Source organism: Canis lupus, chromosome 30, assembly GCF_048164855.1.
Source record: "Canis lupus baileyi chromosome 30, mCanLup2.hap1, whole genome shotgun sequence".
In the NCBI taxonomy this organism is placed as follows: Eukaryota; Metazoa; Chordata; class Mammalia; order Carnivora; family Canidae; genus Canis; species Canis lupus.
Window position 1 is genome coordinate 28,127,956 of NC_132867.1, and position 14,486 is coordinate 28,142,441.

At 39.5% G+C, this 14,486-nt stretch overlaps 1 protein-coding gene across 2 annotated transcripts; it reads right to left on the reverse strand.

Moving 5' to 3' along the window:
- Positions 1-538: 538 nt before the first annotated feature.
- Positions 539-14,366, reverse strand: CCT8 (chaperonin containing TCP1 subunit 8). Of its 2 annotated transcripts, XM_072806672.1 has the most exons (16): positions 14,180-14,366; positions 11,470-11,560; positions 10,768-10,847; positions 9,374-9,523; positions 8,738-8,918; positions 8,565-8,626; positions 7,343-7,480; positions 6,107-6,285; positions 5,241-5,307; positions 5,080-5,167; positions 4,882-4,997; positions 4,322-4,393; positions 4,083-4,247; positions 3,651-3,770; positions 1,086-1,190; positions 539-766 (listed from the first exon to the last, which is right to left on the reverse strand). In XM_072806672.1, the coding sequence occupies exons 1-15, from the start codon at positions 14,237-14,239 to the stop codon at positions 1,098-1,100; spliced, it is 1,662 nt and encodes a 553-aa protein (XP_072662773.1). In that variant the 5' UTR covers positions 14,240-14,366; the 3' UTR covers positions 539-766; positions 1,086-1,097. The 2 variants fall into 2 exon arrangements, with proteins under 2 accessions (XP_072662773.1, XP_072662774.1); XM_072806673.1 differs by lacking the exon at positions 1,086-1,190.
- Between the last annotated feature and the right edge of the window lie 120 nt (positions 14,367-14,486).

Below are 14,486 nucleotides of genomic sequence, written 5' to 3' on the forward strand. Positions count from 1 at the left end.
CATATTCCCATAAAACCAGTTAATCTTTCATGTTTTTTCAAAACTCCTTACTGATCTTAAAAAAAAAATAAGATCTACTTTATAAAAACTGACTTTCTTAATTTATCTCCATTAGCAGATTATATATATTCAATTGTATTACAAGTATCTTTTATACTCTACTACTAGACTGTATTTTAAGTAAGCCATTCAACAAATCATTCATTGGTACTAAAACAAGTCCTCAAGTCTCAGAATTCCCAGAGCAGAGCTGTCAAAAAACTGGAATCCAGTCTGGGAGATAACAGACTTCCTGTAAAGGGACCCACTTGGTCTCCATTACCACTACTTTACTCTGCTATTTCCTTACAGAAAGCAGCCACAGACCATACGTCAGTACATGAGCGTGGCTGTGTTCCAAACGTCAGCAGGCGAGGTATATGCTGGAACTGGCCCCTAATTACTTAAGTGGCTTGCCCGATGTCCCCCCGCTAATTTCATTACCAGGGCTGAGACAGAGAATTTACATAGAAGAACAGTGCTCATCAGACAATGAGGCTTTGACAGCAACAACGTTTATTTTATCATCCAGCTGAGGATATAAACACAAAACACTTCTTCTTAACTTAAGTAAAATATGAAAACATCAGGCAATTCCTAGACTACTACTACAAATGTAGTCTTCACCTACAGTAAAAAACTAAGCCAGTCAATCATTTTGGTCTTCATCCCAGTCTTTCTTCCCACTTGGAGGTTTGGGCCCACCAGCTGGTTTTGCCATGATGATCTGAGAAAATAAAAACCACAAGCACATACTTAGGAACTCTACCTTTAAAATGAAGAGAAAGAATCTTTTTCTATTAGACTGATTCAAGATGAAGCAGTCCTCTCAGTAACAGCAGTCTTACATACGGCACACGAGACACTACCCACAAAGCTGTTAGCTTCCCGCAATGCTTTGCCGGCTTCTGTGGACCTTAACAGCAACAAAACCCACACATGTTAGTGAAGGGCATCCCAACACGTGCACTTCAGTAACTCAATAACCCTATGAGCCAAATGTGAAAAATACCTGCATGCATTACTAGTATAAATCAGTTTGGCACCTGATTTGCTATTTATATACGGAGTTCGTCTTGCCAATCATCTTTATCCCAGTTTCCTTGTGGTTTAGGAGCTTTAGGTCCACCTGCCAGTTTTGCCATTATAATCTAAAGTGGTTGGTACATAAATAAAGATATATACAAAAGTTCAAGACTGAAATTTCCTGGTATCTGTAAATGAAAACCATTCAAGTGGCGGGAAATGTGTATTCATAATTACCGAAATATGTAACCTAAAAGAACATACAGCAGCCCCTAATTTATCTAGAATGCCTTAAGTTTGTTCCAAGTAGAACCATCTAGCATTTTTAAAGGATTTTTTGGGAGAAAAAAATAGTGGCAGCTTTGGGCTCAAATAAAATTGGGACAAACTAAATTAAATTAGCTGGCTTTCCTCAAAGCAGAACTCTCAGACTCTAATGTACATTCTCAATCTCAAAACTGAAAATAACTATTCGTTGCTTAACCAAATTTAGAGGACTAAGATCTATACAACATCAAGGGGTCTGGCTTGTGTCTCCAGCAACACAGATTATAAAACATCTTCACTACCACCTCTAATAGATTCAACGACCCTTTTCAGAAGCTTCTATAGGAAATCTAACTTGAAATATTTCACGTAACATTTTATTAATTGAGGTTAAGGTCAGACTGAATTAAAGGGATTAGGAACAGTTTTAGAACCAAGAACAGGTCTTGGGCCTCCTTTCAGAATTTCTGATTCAGTGGGTCTGCTGGGGCCCTGAGATTTTATTTGTATTTTTAGCAAATTCTTACATGATCTTGATGCTGTTGATTTGAGGACTATAATTTCAGAACTAGTCAAACATTTGAGCAAAGATGAACCCCAGGTCTACATTATTCAACACTTAAAACTTGGTTTCTAAGTCCCGCTCCCGAACACATACTATACAAAATTAGTCATAACTATCTTGAAAAGTACAAGTTCATTATAGTAAACTGGTTACTGGTAGTCCGGTGGGTTCTTCACATACATAATTTAGGAACGGCCACAGACGCACAATGAACAACCCGCGCTCTACCATGAAACAAAACAAAGGCTTCCCAGTTTAAAACCCAAAATTGAGAAGTGCCTTTGTCTCACTTGGATAACAGACATTCAAAAAGTTCCTCAGTTAAGGAACTTCCACCATTAGAATTCCAGTTTACCCCATGCTTCCATGTACTTAGTAGCTTCTCCTGTCCCCTATTTTTATTCTCCCTTATGCTTAGCCACATGCTAACTTTTATTTTAGAACAGCCATTTTCTTAGGCCTGTGTTATCACTGTTACTCCAAAACCATCTTTTTCTACTGGAAACTACCTAATACACTGAGAGAAAAACACCCTATTAATAATATATCCAGGACATGAACATCCAATTTATTTCCAGTGAGTTGAGACTGGATATTCAGTTCTACTTTTTGGTCCTCTCAAGGACCAAAATTAAGAAAAAAGGTCTTCCTTTCACTGAGGCAGAAGGTTTTACTACAATCAACTGGTCCTTGTTATGCTTAGAATAAGTCTTAATTTCCTTTCCATGAATTTTTACTTCTAACTTGCTTCTCCCAAGATTAATTTGGCATGGTTTTTACCTAATGGATTTATAACCATGCCCCTTGTGATTACAATTTTCTATTACGTGCTTATACATAACTCACTGCTTAACCATCAGTTTTAGAATTCTGTAGGAAAATGGATTTCACTGCTTACTAGAAAACTTTTGCAAGAAAAACACCTTTTGAGAATTTAGGCTTCTATCTGAACCTAGAATAGTCTTGACTACTCTCCTCTTTGCCTACAGTCTCCTTCCCACCATCCCCTGCAAAAAAGAAATGGCAAAAATATTATGACTTTTAACACTTTTAGTTCCTCAAGATGTAATTTGTCACAGCAGAAAGAATTTTATGCACCTAGGATCCATCCTCTCCATGAACAACTAGAGGTTTCGTTTTCCTTAAGTTGGTGGCATATGCATACTTCTGAGCTTTATGGGTCTTCCACATTAGGACGCAGTGGACCCCTTCTCCATGTTATTTGTATAAAGGGGTTCCTTAGGCTAAAAAATGTCTGAAAACTATGAACTTAAACTTGTTTTACCCATTCCAGTTTAAAAATGGCAAAGGTCTCTTTCACTGGAGAAATAATTTATTCTAGCTGAAATATACGAAGTACAATTTAAAACTGTAACAGAAAAAAACCCACACTTTTTTTTTGGGGGGGGGGGGCACCTTAACATTTTTAAAATGAAAAACTGGGCAGCCCGGGTGGCTCAGCGGTTTATCGCCGGCCTTCAGCCCAGGGCGTGATCCTGGGGACCTGGGATCGAGTCCCACCTCAGGCTCCCTGCAAGGAGCCTGCTTCTCCCTCTGCCTCTGCCTCTGCCTCTGTGTGTGTGTGTGTGTGTGTGTGTGTGTGTGTGTCATGAATAAATAATATCTTAAAATAAAATAAAATGAAAAATAAAAGAATATACCTCTGGCTAGAATAATCAGTTCCATGAAAAAAGACTACTGAACCAGGTAAAAATTAGTACTTTTAAAGATCAAAAATTCACTTGTCACTCACCTGATCCACTCTAAGGACAGTGATGGCAGCATTCGTAGCCAGCTTGATAGCCCAGTATTTTCCCAAGTAAGTGTCTAGAATACCAGCTTCCAACATGTCCTTTACAGCAGGAACTTCAGCCTGTTAGCACAAAAACAATTTTCATTCTTTCACTTTAAATCGTGTAATGTGAAAATGTTTAGCTCAGCAGTAAAAACACAGCTCCTTACATAGGAAGTTGCCAGGTAAAAGTACCCCCCCATACACTATAGAACAAAGGCTCTTTAAAGGAAAACAGTATCCGACAAACTCTGTCAAAGCTTATTGTTATGAAAATCATTTGCTTACAAATCAGAACATTTTCTGACTTTGCCTTGAAATTTACTAGTTCCATCGTATGTTTTATGTTCACAAAGTAAGTTCATAGTGTTTTTTTTTCTTCTCCCCAAATACCTCAATATCTAATCCGACGTTCTTATTTCCTTCTTGATGTACTGCATAGAGTTTAGAGATTACTTCATTGGCCTTAACTCCAGAGTTTTCTGCCAGTGCCCGGGGAATAGCTTCGAATGCCTCAGCAAACTTCTTTATGGCATACTGTTCAAGTCCAGGACGTGTCTAAAACAAAAATGTGCTTAGCAATGTATTTTATTCAAGGAACACAATGAAAGTTTATACAGAGGAAGCTATACCTCTCCGTATGATGTGATCTGTTTGGCTAACTCAATTTCTGTTGCTCCACCTCCAGGAACAAGACGTTTATCCTAAAATATAGAGTAAAGGAAATTATTTTTTATTAAGAATCAATTCATAAGTTTTCTAATCTTCTCCAATTCTGTAGTCCACCAGACTAAAGCTTTTAAACAGGCATTGTTTCCCAAGTCCTAATTACAAATTTTTAACAATGGAGTGATCTGGGTATATTGTGTCTGGTATATGAAAAGGAAGAACCAAAGTTAAGAATGGAAACAGCACATAATACCTCCCCCTGCATTTCCACAGACACGGCACTAAAAATAATGCTTAAGCAACTAAAGGTACATTTAAAATCAAAACCAACCCAGTTAAGATCAAAAGCCTTGTTTTGCTATTTCTTTGCATAATCATCTTAGAAAACTATCATACTCATCAACAATGGACACTTCAGTCTTAAGTAAAAAAGGTACTTCGCTTTTACAGAAATCATTTATTTTGAAGTTGTCTGCCAACTGTTTGAAGCCTTACAAATTACTATATTATTGCTAATACTGACCCTTGTGAGAACTTTGAAGGTATTAACACCATCATCTATTGCCCTTTCTATATCATCCATCAGATTGTCTGTAGAGCCTCGAAGCACTATGGTAGAAATGGCACCATCTTCCTTTTCTGTTAAAAAATTTAAATGTATTAATATGAGCAAATGAACATCCCACACTTAACATAAACATACTTGACCATTTCTACATACCATGCTTAAAAACCACCACCTGTGTGTCTCCAACTTCTGAGAGGTAAACACTGTCACAATGTCCCATTTCCTCAAGGACTGGAGGAGTCTAAAATAAAATGACTGTTGTAATAAAAATAATTCAAAAGGCTCAACTACATTTTAATGTCCAAAATACATACCAATCTAGGAAGAGCTGTAGCACCAACTGTTTTACATAGCCTTCTGAGATCCCATTTTGAATTCAACCTTTAAAAAAACCCAAAGACCTTAAAATAGAAGTTTTAATTCCATCAAATAACATAATCAAATGCAGAGATGAGAGGGGAAACTCTGCACTGGTTCCCAAATGACATTCTTTGGATTCTGAATTTAAGCTCCAAATAGATCTGGACTGCACAGTGCAATCCAGACACAGGTGTACATGGCATTAGTCCAGAATTGGGGGAGTTCAAGTCTCACTAGAAAGTCACAAATTATAGTTCTAAAACACTAAGACACGCCTAGAATATAGAAAACTTTTCCTTTACTCTGGGTGATCGCATGAGCCCCAAGGAAGAGAAGGGATTTACATTGCTTATTCGGTCAGGTGGTGAGAAGGATGGGAATGGGTACATAAGCTGTCCCCTGTGTCCCCATAAATGGGTTCATGGATTAGAAGTTACATTCTAGATCCCACACTCTGATAGTGTGTACCAGGCTTGAGTCTGGTCTCTTAAGCTGTTTTTGCCTGAATGCTTTTCTCTCTCCCTCTTCAAATAATACCTGTCGATTGCTCCTTCAGCTCTCAGTATAAATGGACTTTTTCTTACAAGGGTTTCCTGTCCCTCTAGTTCAAGTTAAGTCCTGCTATTATTTGACCCAATATCTTCTACTTGCCCTTTTTAAACAGTCATTAAGTGTGTGTCTCTCATGAATAAATTTTTTTAAAAATTAAAAAAAATAAATAAATAAATAAATAGTCATGAATTCATGGTGTATTGAAGGTGTTTGGGGTTTCACCAGCAAAGGCAATTTCCAATACATGTTCGGAGAACGCAGCTCTTACCTCACCAACATGATATTGTACTTGTTTGCATAATGAAGAGCCATGTCCGCCACTTTGCCACCCGTTACTATGACATTTGCACCGGTATCAGCTATAGCTTTGACTTGGGAATCCATGAGATTTTCTTCTCCCTTACTAAAATTCATCAATTCTTCAGCGGTTTTTATTAATACTGTTCCCTAGCAAAATAAGCAAACATGCTCTTTAGAACCATTTTACTACTGTGGTGTTTGAAGTCACAGGTAATATTTTACTGAAGAAATAAAAATTTGGCAGAAAATGTGAAAATAATTATATACGCATTATGAAACAATACAAAATAGTATGAAACTAAAAACTCAACTTATTGCTAGACTCCCCTCACACTCCCAAAACTGATGCATTTTCATCTTTGACAGGCACTTTGTTGGAAAAGTTGGAGAAACGCTGCTATTTTTTAGATATGCCGGGCAGGCGCCCTGTCATGTGTCTTTTGCTTTTAGTGTACCAAAACTATTCTGTTGTGGTTCCCAAGAATGTTTCTAGAATGTGTACTAAAGGACTCCCCCTGGCCCATCTACAACCTGTGACACTTTTAAGATTTTATTTATTTGACAGAGAGCATGAGCACAAGCAGGCGGAGTGGCAGGCAGAGGGAGAGGGAGGCAGACTCCCTGCTGAGCAGGGAGCCTAATGTGGGGTTTGATCCCAGGATCTTGAGATTATGACCTGAGCAGAAGGCTGTCACTTAACTGACTGAGCCACCCAGGTGCCCCTCTGTGAGACTTTTAAACCATCAACTCAGATTTTAAGAATTCTAGGGACAAAGACAGAAATAACCTGTAAACAAGAACTTCAAATGACCTAACATGAATTTTTAGAAACAAATCAATCATTTTTAAATTCTATTAGCATGTTTTTGTTTCAGGATGCTACAGGACCTCAATTTTCAAATATATGATGAGGAGCACCTCAGTTCTTGCACTTGGTGAGTATTTTGCTGAACATGTTAAGAGCTACTGGGAATCGGGAGCTGAATATCAGAGCACAAACCACACTGCCGCCACCTCCCATTTTAAAGGTAGCATAAGTAGGGATCCAAAAAAGAATAGGAATTTGATTTTAAGAAACAGACACAATTCTGTAATCTTTAGTTATTATAAAACAAAGCAATCTCTTCACAAAGAATCATACAACACTCTAAAAAGGCAACCTCAAATTTTTACCTTTAACTTCAAGGTTTTGAAGTCTACATACCTTAGTTTCAGTGATCATGCCATCAAAAGGACAGGAGTACACCGCTATTTTTGCATTTTTGACAGATGTTACATCACCTTCGGTTTCCTTCTTAAAAACCATGCCATGTAATACAGAAGAGGAATAGATGCCAGAGCCCTGAGGAAATACGAAAATCATTAATATCTCATGAAAATAGTATTAGGGCTCAGTTGCTGATTTTGTGTATACCAAAAAGACCCTTTTCCAAATAAAGTTAATATACCAAGGGACAGACTCCTGGGAATAAGGAGTGGGGTAGTGGATGTAAAACACACCAGTCTGCTTGAGGTAGAAATCACTGAGAATGAGCTGCTGTTATTGGAGGGGGGGGGGCAGGGCTTCAGTGCACAGGGAGCAAGTGAAGACAGAAAATAAGGGCTCTAAGCCACTCACTCCCTCACCAACAGCAGCAAGCACAGCTGTTAGTACGGGGGGTAGAACAAAGCAAAGTTTCTGATCTTGCAAGCTTACAATTTATGGGGGAGGAGGGAGCACGACATGGAGACAGAAAACGCACAGCATCTATAGAAGTACATACAGCAGGTATATTTATACATCTATACAAATACACACAGCAGGTATGTTTACATAAGCTAAACTCAACTGCAATTTTAAGTCTTGCTATAGGAAACACAGCATTTTTATTTATTTTTTTTAAAGATTTTATTTATTCATGAGACACAGAGAGGGAGAGGCAGAGACACAGAGAGAGAAGCAGGCTCCATGCGGGAAGCCCAATGTGGGACTTGATTCCAGGACCCCAGGGTCACGCCCTGAGCCACCTAGGCATCCCGAAACACAGCATTAAAAAAAAAATACTCTTATTTCAATACTAACATTAAGATGTGAATTCTATTATTGTAGAGCAACAGAACTTTATCTCATTTAAAACTGGCTTCTAAGTTTGTTTTAATTTAGCACATATGAAGAATGCAAGACTTATAATTTCCTTCACACACTACTCTCAACCTTCAAGTTGTCACGGAACAATGAGGACTTTATGAGGAGATAACAGATCAACAGTCTTTAATAAAATTTAACCAACTAATATCAAAATGTTACAAATGATACCTCAAAAGGCACAAAGTTCTAAATGTTCAAAACCTGGGGTAAACTAGGTTTAGGTGAACACCAACATTTTTTCTTTTTGTAAAATATAATTGACCTATTTAGACAACACTGACGCATTTTCTCAACTTACCAAAATCTTACAAACTCTGATGTTATCAACATTGAAATGGCCGGAATCAGGAAAAATAGACACTGTTAAGAAAATGAAACCTATCAGAGAATATATTGGGACAACAGAGCAAACATCTTAAGTCTCATTACGACATTTTTATTTTGGAGCTTTTCATCTACTGATATACTCACCACATGCCTGAGCAATAAGCTTGGCCAGAAACACTTCATTACCATACTGTTTACTCATTATGGAGGTGTGAAGCAGTGTAGACACTTCATCAACATCTCGAAGGTTTTTAGCAGAACAACATACTAAATCAGGAAGAATCTCATGGGCTTTTTTGCAGGCTATTTCATAACCTTCTATGACCTTAAATAGAAACAGCAAAAATATTTTTTCAAGACATAACTTTGACATGACTTAAAAAAAAAACAAACTATTTTGGCAACCCCAAGAATATGGGTATTTGTTTTCCACATAAAACGAGAAAGTATACTTTCAGAACAGCAATCATGGCACAGCCCACTAATCAAGAATGCAGGTTTTTATGATGGCCTGAATTTGAATGCTAATGTCACTTGTTAGCTACAAGATTGTAAGATTTTTCTGTTTCCCTTTCCTCATCCAAAATAAAACAATTTTAATAGGCCATATTCAGGGGGTTCTTGTAAGGATAGAGTAAGATACTGCATATAAGGCACATGTACAATAACTGGCACAGAGTAAACTGCTCAACGTTAACTATTCCTACAATGATGATTCCTACAGCACCTGTATAAATAGGCACAAGTTAAACAGGAGTACATTATAAAATGAACACTTGCCTCTGAAACGGACAGGCCAATTCTCAAAAGCTCTTCGGCTAGTTCCAGAAGGGCTCCAGCAAATACCAGGACAAAGTTGGTGCCATCTCCAACCTCTTGCTCTTGCATGTGAGAGGCCATTACAATCATTTTTGCAGCAGGATGCTGTACCTGGTAGAAGGAATTTGAATTTAAATATCAAAACATTTGATACTTAAAGCAACATGAAGTTTTTCATATTCATTTCTTCTTAAATCAACAGACTCCAATCTCCCTGTGGGCTAGGTAACTCCATTCAATCACGATGCTACATATTAATTGTAGTGTGGTCACAAGAAAACAATCCAAATCCCTCTATGATCATCAGCACAGATGCATCAATACAAATGAAAATCTAAAACTGCATCTTTTTTTGATGGTCAGTCATCCACTACGTACATCTCTGCATATAAAGTTCAGAAATTTATTATATGCAAAAATAAAGATTTATTTGAAAGAGAGAGCATGAATGTGTGTGCATACATGAGTGGGGGGAGAGGGACAGAATCCTAAGCAGACAACCCACTGAGCTGGGAGCCCAATCCCATGACCGAGCCGAAATCAAGAGCTGTATGCTTAACCAACTGATCCACCCAGGCACCCTGTTGCTATGGTTTTATTAAAGTAATATTCCCATATTCCCTGAATAACCTCCGATCATCAGTGTCCAACATTAACACTCACAATGACTAGTCCTTCCAGAAACATCTTGTGGAATTAAATTTGTTCACATTTTAAAAAAATACATTGTTATTTAGATAATCAGAGACATGTTAACGTATCTACAGTTTCACTTGAAAAAATTAAGCTCTGATGCTTTAAGAGCTAAGTTCAGGAAAATTCCTTGAAGTTGAAAGTATCTTTCAGCTACAGAGCAGTCAGATGAGGAATGGCTCTCAGATGTTCAGGTGCCAGACCTTTCTCACAACCTTACCAGTAGTTATCTGTTCTAGACTCTTTAACATCAAAACTGCAGGTGAACAAAGCAAAATGCCACCAACTATTTTCACAAAGCCGAAGAAATAGTTTGTATTTTTTTTAAACCACTGTCTTAAATATCAGCTACTTCTGCATTATGGAATTATTCACTTCAGTGTCCTACTCTATAGAACGAGACAACATACTCAATTTGATATAATGAGCAAATGTACTTTTATCACAACCAATCTCTCCATAAATTAATAACTTGGGAGGCTTTCAGATCTAAGTGGTAAGATGTTAAAATTAAAGACTCCATAATTAGGGAAATCTGTATAATAAATATTCAAGTTGAGGGGGGAAAAGTGCCTCATTATCCTAAGAGGTTTCTTCTATGTTAATATATACTTAATTTCTGACATCACCAAAACATTTCTTGCTTCGAAGAAATAACTTACTTCTAGTTCTCTTAAAATAGTGGCTGCATCGTTTGTCACAAACAACTTCTCTAGGTGGTTGATAACCATTTTGTTCATTCCTTAAAGAAAAAAAAAAAAGGCAGAACAAAGAATCCATTATCACTCAAATCTTTCTCCAAACCCAAAAACCTAGTCAAGAAACAGAAGTTTGTATCTAGTTCTTAAAATAACCTTGTAAATATTCAAAACATATTACTTACTCTTTAAAACTACATTAGCCTAAATGCACCTACATATTATTCCTATCCTTTCTAATCTCCTAACATTTACTAAGAAGGATGTCCATCTTATTTTTGCTCAATAAATGTAAATTATGTTAACATGTAGAAAGAACAAAATAATCTACTTAAAAGTAGTTTTACTGCTTTCCATATATGCGTATCGATTAAATTCAGCTGATGGTAGTAGGGAAGAGAGAACTTTCTCCCTTATATTAAGTATCATTCCAAGGCACCAATATGAAAAAAAAGGTAATATTTTGATTCCTGTTTTTCTAGAGAGATCTGAGTTGTTGCTTAAAAACCGCTAACACTCCACTGATGGAAATGAACTATGAAATTACTTCCGTGTGATGGCTAAAAGTCCCAGTTTACGTATATATAATAGTCTCAGAAAAGACTGAAGAAGCTAGTACATAAAATTCTAATAGTGTAGCTCTTAAAACATGAATTTGGAAATTACCATTTGGTCCATATGCTGTACGAGTTGTTTGGGCAAGCTCCTTGCAAGCCTGTATGTTCCTATACACAGCCTCTTCTAATCCGGAAAAATGCTGTAAAAAAACAAAACAAAAAAACAGAAACAAAACCTCTTCTGATTAGACAGAACGGTGGAACACAAGAATTTTCTTCATCTGTGAAATGGGGATAATAAGAATAGTACCTATAGGACTGTCCAAAGAATAATCAAGCAAGGTTTACGTGAGTTGAAACATGGTGCTTGATATCCATAAAGGATCCATAAATTTGCTCACTGGTTGAATAAAGTGACATTTTTAGGGACCACAGATACACACTTACACATCAAAACATAAAACCTGTCTTTTTTTTTTTTTTTAATGTATTGAAAAGTGCAGGGAAGAATGCTGTGTGGTTCCTTAGCGAAAGCAAATGAGGTATTTCAGGTAAAAATATCTTCTCAGAATTTATTATTACTTTTTGACTAAATTTGAAAATATGAAGTATGAATACTCCTTACTGGGTTAGGAACCTGAGCATTATAAAGCCAGCAGTTTTTGGTTTGTCGGCAATTTCCACTTAACATACCTGCCCCTAAATGTGTAGTATAGGGACTTCTGAATGCTTTTGTGAATTGCAACACAATTCCAATGTGTACACATTGAGAAATTGCTGATTTGCTCACAACATGAAAATTCTCAAACTTTACACTGGGACTTCTTTTAGAACTGGGATTTAGTTGTGGCCTCAGATGGGTTTCATGAGCCTCCTGTTTGTTCATGTGAACCATTTTTCTAGAGTTGCTATGCCCAGTACAGTAGTCACTAACCACATGTCACTATTTAAGTAATTAAAAGTCCAGTTTCTAAGTTGCACTAGTCACAGTTCAAGCGTCCAGTAGATACTGCATTAGACAGAACTGACACAGAACGTTCCCGTCATTATGGGTAGTTCTACGAGGCAGCTCTGTTCTGGAGCATAAAGTGTTGGTTTCATAATATGCATAAAAGGAAATATGATCTAAACAAGGTTACTACTTTAGAAGCAGTGTCTTCAGAGTCCAGAGCTGAGCTCTTACAATAGCATTTAGTCTGATCTGGCTCACTGCTGGCTCCCCCCCCCACATTCTCTGAGGAACAGTCATGTGATCATAAATCAGATCCCATCAATGGTTTCCCATCACTCTTGGAATAAAATGTAAATCCTCAGGGCTATGCCGTCCTACCTGTCCTGGTTCTTACCGCAGCTCTCCTAGATCCATCTCTCACCATTCTTCTTTTCCCTTAATGAGGTTCAACCCCATCATCTTTCTGTTTTCTTTTAACAGGTCAAACTCACTTCATCCTCAGGGCCTCTGTACCTAGTGGTTTCTCAGCCTGGAACGCTGCCCCGTTTAATCCTGGCAGGTTCCCTCTGTCACCCAATACTCAGCCACCAGTTCTTTCTTGAACATCTTACTTAATTGTTCTATCTACCCCTGACCTTTCTTTTTTTGAGGGAGGCAGTCTTTCTTACTTCCTGCCATTCTCTACTACGGTACCTGCTTTCTATCTTTTTATTTTTTTCTACAATACTCTTTATTTCCTTTATCATCATTTGAGATTATCCTTATTCGATCATCATTTCGGTCCCCCCAAAAAGAATAAAAACGATGAAAAATTCTCAGTCTGGCCTTTTATAATCAGTGTCATTATCAGCAAAGTTGTTTTACTAGTATTTACATTAATCTCTGATCTTTGATATACTCCTGTGGCCTCGAAAGTGTATTGTGCCAACAAGAACCTAGTTCCCTGACTCTGTTACTATAAACTGAACCACAGGTGATCTCAATTTCCTTAGTCTGGCATAGGAACTCGGGGGGACGAATGAAGGAACACCTCGACCGGAACACAACAGACGCGCTTATTACGAAGGTATTTCAAACAAATTAGGCTCCTGAAATGACGTTCATGAGCTGACCCACAAAATGAAGTAGTTTTAATTAGTCCAAGGTGCCCCTTTTACTTACAAAGTCAGATGGTTCCATGTCAAAGGTACCATCTTTTGCTCAAATCTTTATTTCTTTAAAATATTTTATGTATAATGAGGGACACAGAGAGAGAGAGAGAGAGAGGCAGAGACACAGAGGGAGAAGCAGGCCCCACGCAGGGAGCCCGACCTGGACTCGATCCGGGTCTCCAGGGTCACGCCCTGGGCTGGAGGCGGCGCTAAACCGCCGCGCCACCCGGGGGTCGCCAAGCTCAGGTGTTTAGGCGGGGAAGGCAAGCCCCGAGGGCTGGCTTTAGCACCCCCAGCACTCGCTGGGCTGGGCAGTGCCGTTTCCCCCCGTAACGCACCGCCGCGACGCAACCCCGGGGCCCTCCCCTCCGGCCTCCTCCCGAGAACAGCTGCCGACGGCCGGCCCCGGCCCCGCCCCCTCTCCTCGCTCCCCGAACCGCGCCAACACGCTTCGCGGTTCCCCAGACTTCACCCTGCAACATCCCTGAGGGCTCAGGAGCCAAATGAGCTGCCTTCAGGGGTGCAGCTGCCGGGCTACGAGGCAAAGCACGCGAATCCCGCGGCCTCCCTCCTCTCCCTCCCTTTCTGGAATCTTCCTTCCCCCGACCGCTGCGCCCGGGGAGCACGCGCGGCCCGCAGGCAGGCCCCTCTCCTTCGCTCCGGCCGCCGCAGCCCTGCGCCAACCCTACGTCGCTTTCCCTTCCTCCACGCCTTACCTTCGCCCCCTCCTTGAGCATCTGGGCAAAGCCCGGGGCCTTGGGGACGTGAAGCGCCATGGCCCGTGCAGGCAGCCGCTCACGCGCTCGCTCGGAAGATCCCGGAGGCAGCGAGGGGCACGCAAAGCCTCCTGGGAACGCCGCGCGCCGCGCGCGACCTCTCGCGCTCCTCCCTTCCCTCCAACGGGGCCCGCCCCTTCCGCGGCCTCCTTGTTCCGAAGCCTCGCGAGAAAAAGCCGTCCCCGCCCGCCGCCAGAACTGACTTGACGAGCCTCGATCACGTCGATCGACGGGGCGGATCGCCGCC

Coding starts and splice junctions, on each gene's coding strand:
- CCT8 (XM_072806672.1), bottom strand. CDS start 14,239: ATGGCGCTTCACGTCCCCAAGGCCCCGGGCTTTGCCCAGATGCTCAAG. Junction 4,998..5,079: donor GGTGGTGGTTTTTAAGCATG/GTATGTAGAAAT, acceptor ATTTTTTAACAG/AAAAGGAAGATGGTGCCATT. Junction 4,394..4,881: donor CCTTCAAAGTTCTCACAAGG/GTCAGTATTAGC, acceptor TCTATATTTTAG/GATAAACGTCTTGTTCCTGG.